Source organism: Eulemur rufifrons, chromosome 19 (genome assembly GCF_041146395.1).
Source record: "Eulemur rufifrons isolate Redbay chromosome 19, OSU_ERuf_1, whole genome shotgun sequence".
NCBI lineage: Eukaryota > Metazoa > Chordata > Mammalia > Primates > Lemuridae > Eulemur > Eulemur rufifrons.
This window is the reverse complement of record NC_091001.1, coordinates 65,316,033-65,332,063: the sequence shown is the minus strand read 5'-3', so window position 1 is coordinate 65,332,063 and position 16,031 is coordinate 65,316,033. Positions and strand designations below refer to the sequence as shown.

Below are 16,031 nucleotides of genomic sequence, written 5' to 3'. Positions count from 1 at the left end.
AAGACTCTGTCTCAAGAAAAAAAAAAAAAAAAAATCATGTTAGCAGATCTTTTAAAAACTCACTACAAATTTTTGTTGTTTAGCTGGGGGTATTTTTTTCCCAGCTTGCAGATAAAGTACTGTCCTGTCAACATATTTTTTCTTCAGACATGTTGCAGCACAAACGATTGGATTTGTTTTCTTTCACATTCATCACATTTTCGGCCAGTCTCCCTCAGATTCCACTTATTTACCTTGATTAAACTTGGATATTTCCTAACTTATTTGATGGAGCCCTAAGAGACTAGAAGTAGGGTTATAGAAATCTAATTGAAGAGAGGGTGGCATGGGGTACAATTCAAGAGTGGTTAGTAGAATAAATGCCCCAACGAGAATGTATTTCATTCACTCCCTCCCGTGAGCCAGGCCCTGAGGATGGAGTGGTAAACAACAGAGGCCTGTGCTTGCACAACATTTACAGTCTTTTCAGCTGAAGTAAAGAAACTCTTGCAGGAACAGTTTCAGTGGATTGGTAGGCTGCAAACCAGATTGTGTTGGTTTGAGGAGTGCGTGGGAGGCTACGAAGTGGAGATAATGAATAGATGTGTCCCTTTTGAGAAGCTTGGTGATGAGGAGGAGAGCTGGAAGGGCATAGAAGAGAGGGTTTTTGTTTTGTTCTGTTCTGATTTGTTTTGAGGATGGAAGAGTCTTGAGCCTTTATGGGCTGAAGAGAAAGCATCAGTAGTGATGGAGAAATTCAAAAAGCCCCTGAGCAAGCAATTGAGAAGAACAGAAGGTCCAGGGATTATCTGTAGACAAGATTGTGGATATGAGCAAGATCTTAGTGAAGGGACATGAAATCGATGTAGTTTCTGCCTTTTAGATTCTATTTTCATTGTAAAGTTTCAGGGATATGAGGATAGAAAATTAGAGTGGCTAATTTATTTTGCTACTGTACAATAGGAGCAGAAAGTACTCGGAGGAAAAAATTGTTTTCCAAGGGCTAATGCATCTATCCTCGCTGCTTCAGTTTCATTACCCTTGTTATCAATAGTTAACCAATGTTATTTATTCTTTTTTGAGTGGAAGTACCTTTTGGGAAAAATAGCTAGTAAACTCTCAAATATGGTCAGTTGATATGATAAGTTAAAAGTAAAACAATCTAATTTTTAAAATTATCTTGTTTAATTTTTACATGAAGTTATCCAAATACAAATAAAATGATATGCATTTGTGTAGAAGGGTAAAATGTTCAGTAAAAGAAAATCTTTTTATGGGAATTTTTGAAAACCACCTTCTATTAAGTAACTCTTACTGCTGGTTAACAAGATGATTAGGGCTTAAAGGGTGAAGGTATGTTGCTGCTCATGTAATTAACATTATGTATATGATATTTGTACTTTCGTGAATCAGTCTTAATGACATCAAAACCAGGAAGACAAGAAATTTTGTTGTCACTTGGCAGTCTGGCTTTTTAAGGGTGATCAACTTAGGAATAAAGATACTTTGCTGCTTATTTTCATTTTTTGCTCACATATGGTACTATGTACATTAATATTTGAAACAAGAGATTTGCTTCTTGGCATTTTTGTTGGATATATACTACTTTCTCAACGTGTAAAAAATCTTCTTTCTCTTTCCAAATTACTGTGGAAGTTTCAGAAACCTTTTTCTGAATAACTCAGAAATATTTTAGGTAGAATATTTATAATTCTACTATTTGGTGTCATTTCTGCAATATTTTAAGACACTTATCAAATATTTGATTAGCTTGTCATTAATTTACCACTTACTAGTTACGCTAACTTGAGAGATTAAACTCTTTAAGCTTTTATTTCTTTATCTGTAAAATGAAGATAATTTCTACCTCATATGAGAGTATTAGGACTAAATGAGATAATTTATGAATGCTCCTCACATAATATTGGCACATAGTAGGCACTCAATAAGTATTACTGTAATATTGACATTGGTGTAACCAAGGAGTAAAAACACATGGACGATACTATTTATTTAACAAATGTCTTAAATAATACTTCATCATATGCAGTTGACGATATACTGACATACAATGGGCATGTCCGATATCTTGTTTTTAAGTTGGCAAGTTAATCATGAGATCTTTTAAAAATATTTCAGCTCTGGGATTCCAGAAGTTTAGCCTTAAAGTTTGCAGCCTCTGTTGAAAGGAGAATGATAGTCCCAAAAAACAAAGAAACAACAAAACCCTTTTCTCAATTCTTTGCTAAAAGTATCTACATTTAGGGGCTCTCCCTGTATTTGTTAGCTTCTATTGAGCTAATATGTGAGGACAAACCACCCAAAAAGAAAAATGATCATTTTTGTAGGTTTTTGGTTTTTTAGAGCTGTGAAAACTTCTATGACATCTAGATATATTGAAAACAAAAGCGTACTTACCTTTGGCCAGGTATGGTGGCTCAGGTCTGTAATCCTAGCACTTTGGAAGGCTGAGGTGGGAGGGTTGCTTAAGGTCACGAGTTCAAGACCAGCCTGTGTAAGAGCAAGACACCCCATCTCTACAAAAAATAGAAAAATTAGTTGGGCATGGCTGAATGCGCCTGTAGTCCCAGCTACTCTGGAGGCTGAGGCAGGAGGATTGCTTGAGCCCAGGAGTTTAAGGTTGCAGGGAGCTATGATGACCCCACTACACTCTAGCCCAGGAGATAGAGCAAGACTCTGTCTCAAAAAAAAAAAAAGAAGAAAAAGGAAACTGAAAGTTAAAATCCAAATCTTCATGTGGCTCAGAGGAAGGGCTCTTTCTTCTATTTCTTTATAACTTTTAAGCAGAATTGTAGGCTGGACAGATTCCTTGACAGTACATTTTGACATTACCTTAGAATTCTCATAAGAATATTACATTAAAGATTTTGAAAAATTTGAACTACTGCAATACCAGGCAACATTTGTGATGTCAATTGATGTTGTTGATTGTTTATCGAACATTGTCATACATTTTTCTAAAGAAAAAATAGAGATTTTCTTTTTTTTCTTCACTCACCCAAGTGATTTATTTAATGAGTGACTAATTATAAACCTCAGACATATTGTAGTAAAAAGGTAGTGATTATTTTTTGTGATCCATTAAATATACCTTGCTACTGTAGTTTGTACTTTTGAAATCAATAGCATAACTTCAGATATAGTTGTTTCTCTTTCTTTTCCCTTTTCTTATCACCATCCTTCCTGCTTGTGTTCTCCTCCACCTCATATCCTAGTCCCTGTAAAAGTAAACTTGGAGTGAAAAGTCCTGGGTAAAGCTGGATTGTATAATCTGGGGGTCTATTTATCTGGCCTCGAAAAGTGATGTACATTGATACAGCTGGGCTGGTGCTCTGTAAAGAATGGGAGTTTCTCCTGGGAGAGCAGTGTGGGCTGTAAGCTTTTAACTTGTCAGAAGGAATTCTCAATGTTTGATTCTGGGGAGATTCCTAGAGGGTCTCTTACTTAGAGACACAGACACTACCACTGCCATCACCACCACCACCAAACGTGAGCCCAAAGACCTTTAGACTGTGTGGATCACGGAGGGTAGGATGGGTGGCAGGCATTAACTATCTCTTAGAGGAGTATGTAGGGAATACCCTATGTATTTCCCACATGTGAAGAATCCTTTCTATTCTAATCAGGCACCTTCTCATAAACTTTTATTCTTTTGGTCATTCCTTTAACTGGATAGGAACTACAGCCAGTTTACTTTGAGATACTGGTGAGAACTTCTGGATTTCATTTCAAACCCTCTATCTTTTAACAGACCAATAGTGGATCCCTTGAGTTGGTTTAGAGGCTGTGGTCTCAGTCCTTCAACCTTGGGCTTCAGATTTGGTTTATCAGACCCCTCCCCCCTGCCAAGCCTATGAATTTATAGTTATATAAGTTAAGTTTTATATTTTCTAGGGGTTGGTTACAAAAATAAGCAATAAAGACAACTTCATGTATCTTTAATGTGATTACAAATATTTTTCTTAAGTGACTTATTCTTTCAGTGACCTTTTAAAATATAGAGAATCATATGAATGTTTGTGCTAACTAAGCAAACATTGACTTACATTTTCTTATAGGTAGATTATGATTTGAGCCGCAGACTTGGTGAAAGTTAAAATGTGATGATAGTTGATAATTTATTGAGTGCACGGAATGTGCCAGGTGCTGAAGGTCTGGTATGGTTTTAGTAGATATTGTCAAACAGTTTTCCAAGTACATATACCAGTTTACACGCACACCAATAAAGTATGAGAACTGCAGTTGCTCCACATCCTTGCCAAAAGTGGCTGTGGATAGAATCATTTTGTTTTAATTTTAGCCATCCTAGTGGGTATATAGTGGTATCTTGTCATTTTAATGTGCATTTTTCCCTGGTGACTTTTCATATGTTTATTGGTCGTTTGAAAATCCTCTCAGAGGATTTTCTTAGAGGACCAAATAGTCTTAGATAATTTTTGGCCTCATTCCTTCTTTCTTTTCTCTGCCTTCCCAAGTCCGTCTTGCTTTTCAACCCCAGAGCTCACAACCTACAGACTCACCATCTCCTCTTTTCCATGACCATTTTAGATTTGTGGCTAGAAGTCATTAAGCAAGTGCACCTTCTCTTTTGGTGAAAGATTAATCCTGAATCACCTTCAGTGTCACCCTGACTGCTATGCCCTGGCACCCTGGCACAGTGCTCAGATTCCACTGCTTATTGCTGTTGGACTTCAGGATTTTCCCCTGATCCCTTTGTATCAGACCTCTTCTACCAGAATTCCCAAAGCCAGACCCCTTTGATTTTCCTGGTTTATAGCCCTGAAGGTCTGCTTTGGCTTAAACTTTTAATTACTGCTATTCATCTATATTCTCCTATCCTTATAAGGATGTGATTTCTCAAGGTTGTGAAATCTCCTAAGTACAGGAGGCCTGCACAAATTCTGTCTCTGTGCTCTAACTACTTCTGGGATACCCTGTTTACTACCTGATCATGAGACCCTCGTGTCAACTATTTGTGTATACTATGGCTTGAATGTTCCCTGGCTGCCAGTACGTTAGCCCCATTGTTTACTGCCCTCCAAAAGGTCTTAGAATAAGCAGACATAAAAGTGGAAAGTTGAATACAATCCTCTACACACATATTTGTTCAGGTTATAAAGAAATTAGGCAACTGTTTGGGACTCCTTATGGTGTGGATGGAGTAAGTAGTCTATTAAGAAGGATGAAGAAATATTTATTGAGTTTGCTATGTGCCAGGCATAGTATTAAAGTAGCTTATCCGTCCTTTTTTTTTTCCCCGTTAAGTAGGAGCAGCTGTTTAAACCCTGTATTTTCTGTGTTAAAAAATTAAAAAGTGGATTATCTAAGTTAAACTTAATTTGTAAATTCATTATACAAGTAATACTTCAATTAACATAAGGCTTCTTTTAAATTAAGTTGGACTGGGCATAGAGGAATTTTCTGTAAAGTTTTGAGCATCCTCCACAGTGGCTGGTTGGCTGAAACTTAGAAGCAGTGGTACTCTCTCTTAGGTTTCTGAAGGGTGAGCTGAGCCAGAGCCAAGACCTGCTGAAGAGGAACATGCAGTAGCCCAAGTACTTCTCATCAATAGGTGACTCAGTTCTGAGAAATGCTTCGTCTTTAGTCTGGAAGGCTGATAAACCTGTCTCACCTGTAAGGGAAAATAAAGTACTTTGCCAAGGTATAACAGGAAGAAAAACTACTTTGTGAGTTGTTGCTTTGGTGACAAAGTTCCTAACTCAGATCTTTGTATTTTCATTAACATCTGAGTTTGAAATAGCCCTTGAACCAATAAATGATTTCATTTTTCAATCAGTGAGAGGTTTTGAAAAAACAATAGGTTAACCATGAACAGATTCTGGTAGAAAAAAAAAAATCACACATGGCTTTTAAAAAAATAAGGTATTATGAGAATGTAAAATGGTGCAACCACTCTGGAAAATAGTTCGGCAGTTTTTTGCAAAACTAAACATGCACTTACCATGGTACCCAGCAGTTGCACTCTTGGGCATTTATCCCAGAGAAATGAAAAATTATGTTCACACAAAAACCGAATGTTCATAGCATTCTTATTATATGTACTATTATATATGTATATGATTAGTATATATTATATATATGCTTATCAGTATTATATATGCACACATACACTAGGTATATATACACAAATACACACACGCACCCATATATATATATATATATACACTATTTAAAATAGAAAATGCTAGAAACAACCAAAATGTCCTTAAGTGGGTAAATGGATAAACAACCTTGTATATATCTGTACAATGGAATACTACTCAGCAATAAAAAGGACTGACCTATTGATACATGCAGCAACCAGAATGGACCTCAGGAGCATTATACTGAATGAAAAATAGTTAACCTCCAAGGGTTATATACTTCATGATTTCATTTACATAACACTTTTAAATTGACAAAACTGGGAGAAGAGATTAGTTATTGCCAGGGGACAGGGATGGAGATGGGAGTAGTTCTGTATCTTGATAGTGGTGGTAGTTCCACAAATCTGTATAGGGGATAAAATTGAACAGAACTGTACACACAAATACAAGTTTTTTTTTAATGGTAAAAACTGAATAACGTCTGTTAATAGTAATGTACCAATACTGTCAATTTCCGATTTTGATATTAGAGCTATATAAAATGTCACCATTGTGGAAGCTGGTTTAAAGGATTTAAAGGATGCACAGGAATCTATGTTATTTTTGCAGCTTTCTTATAGTCTGTTATTTCAAAATAAGTTTTTAAAATAAGATATGTTATACTCCCATGTTCATGGCAGCATTATTCACAATAGTCAAAAGATGGAAACAACCCAAGTGTCCATCAGCAGGTGAATGGATAAACAAATTGTGTATTTACATACAATAGAATATTATTCAGCCTTAAAAATGAATGAAATTCTGATGTATGGTATAACATGGATGAATTTTGAAGACTTAAGTGAAATAAGCCAGCCAAAAAAGGACAAATGTGATTCCACTTACATGAGGTACCTAGGGTTGTCAAATTCATAGAGACAAAAAGTAGAATGATGGTTGCAGGAGCTGGAGGGAGAGGGGAATGGGTAGTTATCGTTTAATGAGTACAGAAGATATTTTGATAGTTAGGAGATAAGATAAACTTCTTGAGATAGATGTGGTAGTTACTAAACAATGTGAATGTAGTTATTGCCACTGAACTATACACTTAAAATGGTAAATTTTGTTGTGTATATTTTACCAGTTTTTTAAAAGGTGTTATTGTATAAGTAACACATTTATTCTAAAATGTGCATATTTAAATGTAAACATATAAATCTCTTGCTTTTAATTTTTTCTTTTTGACATAATCACCAACTTATAAAAAGTTGCAGGTTCAATAAAAATCTTTTTTCTAAAACAATTTGAGACTATGTTGCCAACCTGATGCCCTGTCACGAAGTATTTCAGTGTGTGTTTCCTATAATCAAGGACATTCTTACAGAAGTACGATAATACCACCAAAATCAAGAAATTAACATCAATACATACATTGCTGCTATCTAATTCTTTGTACTCTATTCAAGTGTCACAATCATCCCAATGACTTTTATAGAAAGGGGATCCAGTAGAGAACAAGTATTGCATTAACTTGTCATGTCTCTTTATTCTTCAGTCTGAAACAGTTCTTCAGTCTTTACTTTCATGACCTTGATTCTTCTCAAGATTACAAGTCAATTATTTTGTAGACTTTCTCTCAATTTGATTTTGTCTGAAGTCTTCTCATGAATTCAAGTTATATATTTTTGACAGGAATATTTGAGAACTGATCTTGTATTCTGATTGCATCTCATCAGGTGGTGCATGATTTCAATGTTCTGATGATATTCACATTGATCGCTTGATTAAGGTAGTGTCAGGCTTCACACTATAAAGTTACACTTTTACCCTTTGTAATTAAGTATATTATGGGGAGGTACTTTCAAACTATGCAAATAATCCTCTTCCTCATCTAGCTTTCATTTTATCTACTTACATGTTTATGAGGACTCAGTTTATTATTTTATTCAGTGGGTTATAATCCATTATTATCTTTATTTTGATGCTCAAATTGTTCCTGATTTGGCTACTAGCAGCACCTTCAAGCTGGCTTTAGTGTCCTTTTAACACGTCCTCATCGTTCTGAATACTTTTAAATTTTAGAAAAAGAAATCATGCAATTAATGGCTGCATAATATGCTATTGTAGAGATGTAGTATAATTTGCTTAAATAATCCCTTTAGAGCATTTTATTTTAGATTTCTTTAAAAAGGAGTTTGCATAGTATGGCCAGATTACCTTCTGGAAGCTTTGTAACAATTTACACTCCCACCAGCAGCGTGTGTGGGCAAGGGTCCCTTTCCCCACACTCTCGTTAACAATTGCAGAGTATTTTTGAATAATAGGAACTTCATAATTAGAGGGAAACTGTTAGAGGTTAAATTACCTTGTACAGTACAGTAAGCCTTAGAAGGGATCATCAGGACACTAGATGAGAAGAAAATAGGGTTTATATTTGTCTTTTAAATCAGCAGAAGAGTATCTCAGAGCTAAAGCAGTTATTTCCTTCTTTATGGTGCTGATTTCATATGAAAGATAATTTGAAGTAGATATATGGATTCTTTACCATGGATTCTTTTACTTTTTTTGCGACTTGCTCATTTCTTTCAGATGACTCTCAGTGACTAACCAGTCATTGACCTCAAAGATCCTTTTTAAAATTTTAAAGCCATTTTTTTACTAAGCATCTGTATGAACAAACTTTGGGAAAGTTACTCATCAGTGGGCTTCATTTTCCTCATCTCTAAATTAAATTATGTGGTTTCTAAGGTACCTTCATCTAAAACTGCAAGATCTTAAATTTTATTCTGAGAATTGGAAGAAAGTGACTTTTTCTAGCTTGCAAAACTGGTTGGGTTTTCTTGTAAATGTTTTCCTCGCATATCTAACTTGGCAACCGTGAGTTGTAGAAGTATCGATTCATTATTTATAGGCTGGTTTTATTCTAGGACTTTGGTTGCTAGTCTTCCCTTTGCTTTAAATGTTAAGTCTGACTTGTGGCACTTTTGACTCCTTAGCACAGAGGAACAGAATAACCCAGACAGATTCCATTTAGGGTTTAGGGAAGGATAACTATTAAGGGGTAACATGAGAACACAACTGTTCTTTGTGTTGATAGAACAGTTGTTATCTTAGTTGTAGTGATGATTAATCAATACATGTGATAAAATTTTATAAAACTACACACACACACACACACACACACACACACACGGTGAAATCCAAACAAGGTCTTTACCTGACTTAATAGTATTGTACTGACGTCAGTTTCCTGGTTTAACCATATACTATGGTTATTTACTACATTACCATTGGGAGAAGCTAGGTGGAATATACATGAGATCTCTTCTATTTTTGTAACTTCTTTTGAGTCTTAAACTATTTCAAAATTAAAAGTTATTAAAAGCTAATTTGGGTCAAATAGACATTGGAAAGCAAAATGAAGAAAATATAGCAGTTATTAATTTGTTTATTATTAATTTTCATGTCTTTTATTTATTAAAAACTCATACAAATCCATAAGGCAAACACTGAGTCCTCATTGAATTTGAAAGAGAACAGAACAAGCCAAGTGTCCTAGAGAGAATTTTATAGGTGTACTTTCATAAGTATTGAATTTTCCAGAACCTCCAAATTTCATTAATGTACTACCAACGCCCTTGGTACCATACAATAGAATAGAGATTTTTTTTTTCCCCAGTGTTATTATAGCTGTGTAAAGTAATTTCACCTAAAAGAAAAATAGTTTAAAAGATACAAACAGAGCAGTGTAAATTTGCATTGTTTAAAGTAGCTTTGAGAGAATTTTGAAAGATCTTGTTCTATGTAATCTGTCCCCTCCAAAAAAAAAAAAAAAAAAAAAAAAAATCTTTTCTTTTTTACAGGTGTAAATTAATGATTTGAAAGCAGCTGAATAATGGAGCCAGACATCATTCGAATGTATTCTTCATCCCCACCACCACTGGACAATGGAGCAGAGGATGATGATGATGATGAATTTGGGGAATTTGGTGGGTTTTCAGAAGTTAGCCCTTCTGGTGTAGGGTTTGTTGATTTTGATACACCAGATTATACTCGCCCCAAGGAAGAGTTTGTTCCTTCAAACCACTTTATGCCAATTCATGATTTCTCAGAAAATGTAGATAGCCTTACAAGCTTTAAGTCCATTAAAAATGGTAATGATAAGGACATCGCTGCTGAACTTTCAACTCCTGTGAAAGGACAGTCTGATGTTTTACTTTCTACCACCAGCAAAGAAATAATTTCATCCAAAACTTTAGATACTTCCATTGATGGCATGGAAAGTCCAGAAAATTTAAATAAAGTAGTGGAGCAGAGACAGAATGTTGGAACACCTGAAAGTTTCTCTCCAGGAGATTTTAGAACTGATATGAATGTTGTTCATCAAAACAAGCAGTTAGAGAGCTGCAATGGTGAAAAGCCTCCTTGTCTGGAGATTCTAACAAATGGGTTTGCAGTGTTGGAAACTGTAAATCCTCAGGGAACAGATGATCTGGACAATGTAGCTGATTCAAAGGGACGGAAGCCTCTTAGCACTCATAGCACTGAGTATAATTTAGACTCTCTACCTAGCCCTGCTGAGGAATTTGCAGATTTTGCCACATTTTCCAAAAAGGAAAGGATACAACTAGAAGAAATAGGACATGCAGTTTTAAATGATAGAGAAGCACTAACTATTCAGGAAAACAATAAAATTTACAGAGTCAATGAACTGAATTCTGTAAAAGAAGTGTCTTTGGGTAGAAGCTTTGACAATAAAGGAGACACTGATGGAAAGGATCAGGTTTGTGTTTCAGAAATCAGTGTAATGACTAACAGAGGTTTCAGTGTTGAAAAACAAGGCCTTCCAACACTGCAACAGGATGAATTTTTAAATTCAAGTGTTCAATCAAAGGCTAGGAGTTTGATAGACTCAGCTGATGATTCAGAAGCCATTAAGAGAGAACAATGTAAAACTGAAGAAAAACTTGATTTATTTACTTCTAAATGTGCTGACCTATGCATGGATTCTATTAAAACTTCTGATGCTGATGATGAAGTTGTTTCTTCCAAAGAAGAAAGTAGAAAGTTTACTGATTTCCAAAGCCCAAACATTGATTTCACAGAAGAAAATGTTTTGGATGATTCTGTAAGTGTAAAAAATGGTGATAGTAGTAACGACTTTGTGACTTGCAATGATACCAATGAGGATGATTTTGGTGACTTTGGCACAGCCAGTGGCACAACTCCACCTTTTGTTACTAGTACTCAAGATTCAATGAGCGATGCCACTTTTGAAGAGTCCTCAGAGCACTTTCCACATTTTAGTGAAGCAGGTGATGACTTTGGAGAATTTGGGAATATGAATGCTATTTCCTGCCAAGAGGAAATGATATTTACCGAGTCAGACCTAAAACAGACTTCTGATAGTTTATCAGAGGGATGTCAGTTGGCAAGAAAGTCTAGTGAAACAGGCACTGAACCTGTTTCAAAACTGAAAAATGGGCAAGAAGGTGAGTTTGGAGATTTTGATTCTGTGCCAAATATTCAAGATGACTGCAATGCTTTTCAAGACTCTGATGATTTTGCAGACTTCAGTTCGGCTGGTCCTAGCCAAGTTGTAGATTGGCATGCTTTTGAGGATGAACAAAAAGATAGTTGTTCTTGGGCTGCTTTTGGAGATCAGCAGGCTACTGAATCTCATCATCGAAAGGAAGCCTGGCAGTCACATAGGACAGATGAAAATATTGATACTCCAGGAACCCCCAAAATGCACAGTGTCCCTTTAACAACTTCCAAAGGAGCGGTTGCTAGTGGCCATGTGCAGGAATCAGCCACTTCAGTTCAGGTATTTACTAATTTTCTCTATTATATATGGGATATTAATTGCTGTGGAGGCTTCTAATTCAGCTTTTCAAAAAATATTTTTTCAACTGAGTACCTGTTCATCTCATTATGATATAATGCTTGCCTGATTTGTAGATTACATTTTTTCACAACCCTTTGGGAAACTACAAAGAGAGAGAGTCCTTTAGTAAAGCTTGGTAAGATTTTTCTTTATCTCAGTGAATTTCTTTAATATTTATAGAAATTCATCAACTTGGATTTTTGGTGATTATAAATAGCACTTTTGCAAAAAATGATTTTTAACTAATTAACTATTCCAGTAATTCTTCCGCTTTTACCTTTACAGTGATTGTAAAAAAGGTTAAGCTGAAATTTAGAAGTTTTTAAGCTTCAGGGAGAAAAAAAATCTGTTAATTTTGTCCATCAAAGACCTCAGAGATTGACGTACAGGAGAAAGCAAGCAGAATTTGAAACCTCATCCTGTGGTGAAGGCTATAGTAAATTGAGAAATAGAAAAAGAATTAGGAAAAAAAAGCAGATTTGAACCTCATAATTTAACAGCTACTAAAAGACTTGGGGTGAGAGTATGAGATGAATTAAGGTTTAGATCTAAGATAAGTAATGGCTGTAGGTTGACTTACTGTGGTTGTATTTATTTTCTTAAAATTTCTTGCAAATACACACATAGGTTTATTCTTCCTAGGGAGTAGGTGTATCAGGCAGAATATTTTTACTCCTTAGCTCTTGTACATTATCCTCTCTGGTTCAGATTCTTTCAGGGAAGATTCATTAAGATTTATTTTGACCTAAATTAGCCCCTAGAGTTATAGCTTAATATCCAGGTTGCTCCCCAGGCCAGAGTTATACCCTCTGCTAGATTTTACATTTCTTCAACTCCAGGGGCGTGGAAGAGGGCACTCCCTTGAAAATCACTGTTTTATACTTATAATTGATTTATATAACACCTGGTTCACTGGCTTATTTTAAAGATACAGTGAATAAAATCAACATCTACACACATCATTTTCAATTAAAAATATTTTCAAAGTCTTTGTTAGTTGAAATGATTATATATCATTGCTTTAATACCTTTGATACATTAAGATATTAGGGAAATTATGGTATTGCCATTTGGTGTGCACAGTTAATCACTTTTCAGTTGACTTTGGGTGTCTGAGTAGTTTAATATGCTAATTCAGTTATTACATGGTTTGGCTAATGTGTATTATTCTATTGAGTGATTTATTATTGAGGCAGAAACTTGCAATTTTAAACAAGAAGTGAACTAATTATAATGCTCAATGAGGACTGTTAGTTTTGACCTAACTCTCCCTTTTCCTATTAAGTTTCATCTCACGAGAGTATAGGGTGACACTGGTGTTGGGTGATCTTTAATTTGTAGTCTTAGAACTTTTAACATCATCAGATAATGAATTTTTTAAAGTATGACCACTTCAAATAGGAATTTCCTGCATCATACAAGTTGATTGAGGTATTTATGTATAATTTAATAACTGGATGTAGGAGGTAATAAAGCCCATGGGCTTTGTGGTATCTGACAGATCTGAGTTTGAGACCCAGCCATGTAAAAGTTACATAATTTTGGATAGGTTACCTCTGAACTCAATTGTATACAAAAATAAGGTAATATCTACTTCAAATACTTCTTGTGAAGATAAAATGAAAGTGAATTTTTTTTTTTTTTTTTTGAGACAGAGTCTCACTTTGTTGCCCGGGCTAGAGTGAGTGCTGTGGTGTCAGTGTAGCTCACAGCAACCTCAAACTCCTGGGCTTAAGCGATCCTACTGCCTCAGCCTCCCGAGTAGCTGGGACTACAGGCATGCGCCACCATGCCTGGCTAATTTTTTGTATATATATATATATTTTAGTTGTCCATATAATTTCTTTCTATTTTTAGTAGAAACGGGGTCTCGCTCTTGCTCAGGCTGGTCTCGAACTCCTGACCTCGAGCGATCTACCCGCCTCGGCCTCCCAGAGTGCTAGGATTACAGGCGTGAGCCACCGCACCCGGCCGAAAGTGAATTTTAAAATGAAAAATAAAAATTTTGTAGTATGATTTTATTTTTGTAAAACTAAAACACAAACTGTGGAAATGTACATTAAGACTTCCTGGGATTTGTTTGGCTCAGGCCTCAGACTTTAATTTTTGCTCAATGGGTTATGCAAAATGAGCAGAATGTGGAGGTGGATGTTGGGGAAGAGAAACTGCCCGAAGGGTCTAGAAGGAGAAGTTTGGGAAGAAAGTTGAGGTAGGGAAATGGGTAAGCCCCTGCTGAGTAAGTGACTCAGTCAGAAGTGGATAAAGATTGAACAACGACTTTCATTCTTATCCTGCTATTCTTAAAGACTTGTGGCCAGCCATTTCTTGTCCTTCAGATTCTGCTGGAAAAGTACATTAACATAGTTCTTTTGGAGAGGATTAGATTTATTAATATTTTTCTTTTTAAAACGTTTCCTCTAGTTGCTGCAATGTTCAGGACAGCACAAAACTCCTCACATATTAACAACAGTAAACATTAACTTTTTTAACAGTAAAACTTGAAATGATTTACTCCTGTTGAATCTTACCTTGATACAACTAGTGTCCTGAACAGAATGTTATCTAGTGGTTTTGTCCAAATTGTGCTTTGACAGAATGTTGTGAGAGACTTAGAATTCAGAACTCAGTTAATTCAGTTGAACATAAGGGACAATCGTTTGTTTTGTGGGGTCAAACAGATGGTGTAGTTGTCATTTCAGATTTCTTCCACTTACAACTATATTTGGTGTGTGACATTGTCCAGGTCCATTTTTTTTTTTTTTGGCACTTTTTTTTAGCCTACCAAAAAGATATCTTAAATTTTTAATAAATATGTCTTCCTTGGGTTTATTTCAATAATTTCTTACTTAGGTAGGGAAAAGTCAGCCAAGAAGAAATCTTTCAAACTTATAAAATGTTCTTAAATTAATTCTCAGCTTTGGGTTCAGCAAGCCTCAGAGGGTTCAAGCTTTGATTTAAAAGCTATACATGAACATTATTGAGAAATAGATTTCTTCTTTTAATGAATAATTTTTTTCTGAGAGCCCAGAGTTTAGTATATTTTATTCTCTTGTTAACATTCTTATAAATTACAGAAAAGGCAAGTAGTGGTATCTCCATTGTACAAATAGGAAAGAGGTTAAAATTGTCCTTCACTTTTTGGGCTAAGATCTAAAACAAAACAAAATGACAACAATCCCAAAACCCTTATTACTTTCAAAGCAGTCGATTTTTTTCAAAAGATCATTATGTATGTTATTTTAATAATTCTTTACTTTCTTAGCCTTTTAATGTTTCAGAAAGGAATCTTGATTGAAATAGCCAGGATGCCTTTTTTCTTAGATGTATGGTAAAAAGAGATAATGAATGAATGTTGTAAACAATTACATTTAACCCTGAGCTTTTGTAAAATTTTAAAATATTGTTCTGCATGTTATTTGAGAATTTAGGAAGTTGGTAAGTTAATCTGTTTATATTAATTGGCTATAGAAAAGGAGACTATGAATCATTTTTTTTCATAGTAGCCATCTAATTTATAATACTACTGGAAAATGTTATTAGCTGAAGATTTGTTTTGAAAGGTTTAAAAATTAAGAGTATCACAAAAAGGAAAATGAAGAGAATCACTAATCCTTTGACTTGTATTATTTTGAGGTTGGTACTGGTGTTTTCATCAGAAAGTCAGCATTCCCAAACTGAATATAACCAATCCTACCTTTTCACCTTCGTTTATTAAATCATCTGTCTACAATTTGTGCAGGTTTTCCCTTCTGTGGGTGAACATTTGAACTTACAACTGTTGCTTCTTTTTTTTTTTTTTTTTTTGTTGAGACAGAGTCTCACTTTGTTGCCCAGGCTAGGGTGAGTGCCGTGGCTTAGCTTAGCTCACAGCAACCTCAGACTCCTCGGCTTAAGCGATCCTACTGCCTCAGCCTCCCGAGTAGCTGGGACTACAGGCATGCGCCACTATGCCCGGCTAATTTTTTCTATATAGATTTTTAGTTGTTCATATAATGTCTTTCTATTTTTAGTAGAGACGGGGTCTCGCTCTTGCTCAGGCTGGTCTCGAACTCCTGACC

At 35.3% G+C, this 16,031-nt stretch overlaps 1 protein-coding gene across 3 annotated transcripts in view; it reads left to right on the top strand.

Annotated features, from left to right (window-relative positions):
- The window catches only part of AFTPH (aftiphilin), a 64,510-nt gene that overhangs the window by 15,333 nt on the left and 33,146 nt on the right, over positions 1-16,031 (top strand). For all 3 annotated transcript variants that reach the window (XR_011236222.1, XM_069495154.1, XM_069495153.1), the window contains exon 2: positions 9,950-11,913. Coding sequence is in view for 2 of the 3 variants with exons in the window: in XM_069495154.1 (XP_069351255.1) it covers positions 9,982-11,913 (1,932 nt within the window). In the remaining variant the exon portion in view is untranslated. The remainder of the gene's footprint in view (positions 1-9,949; positions 11,914-16,031) is intronic.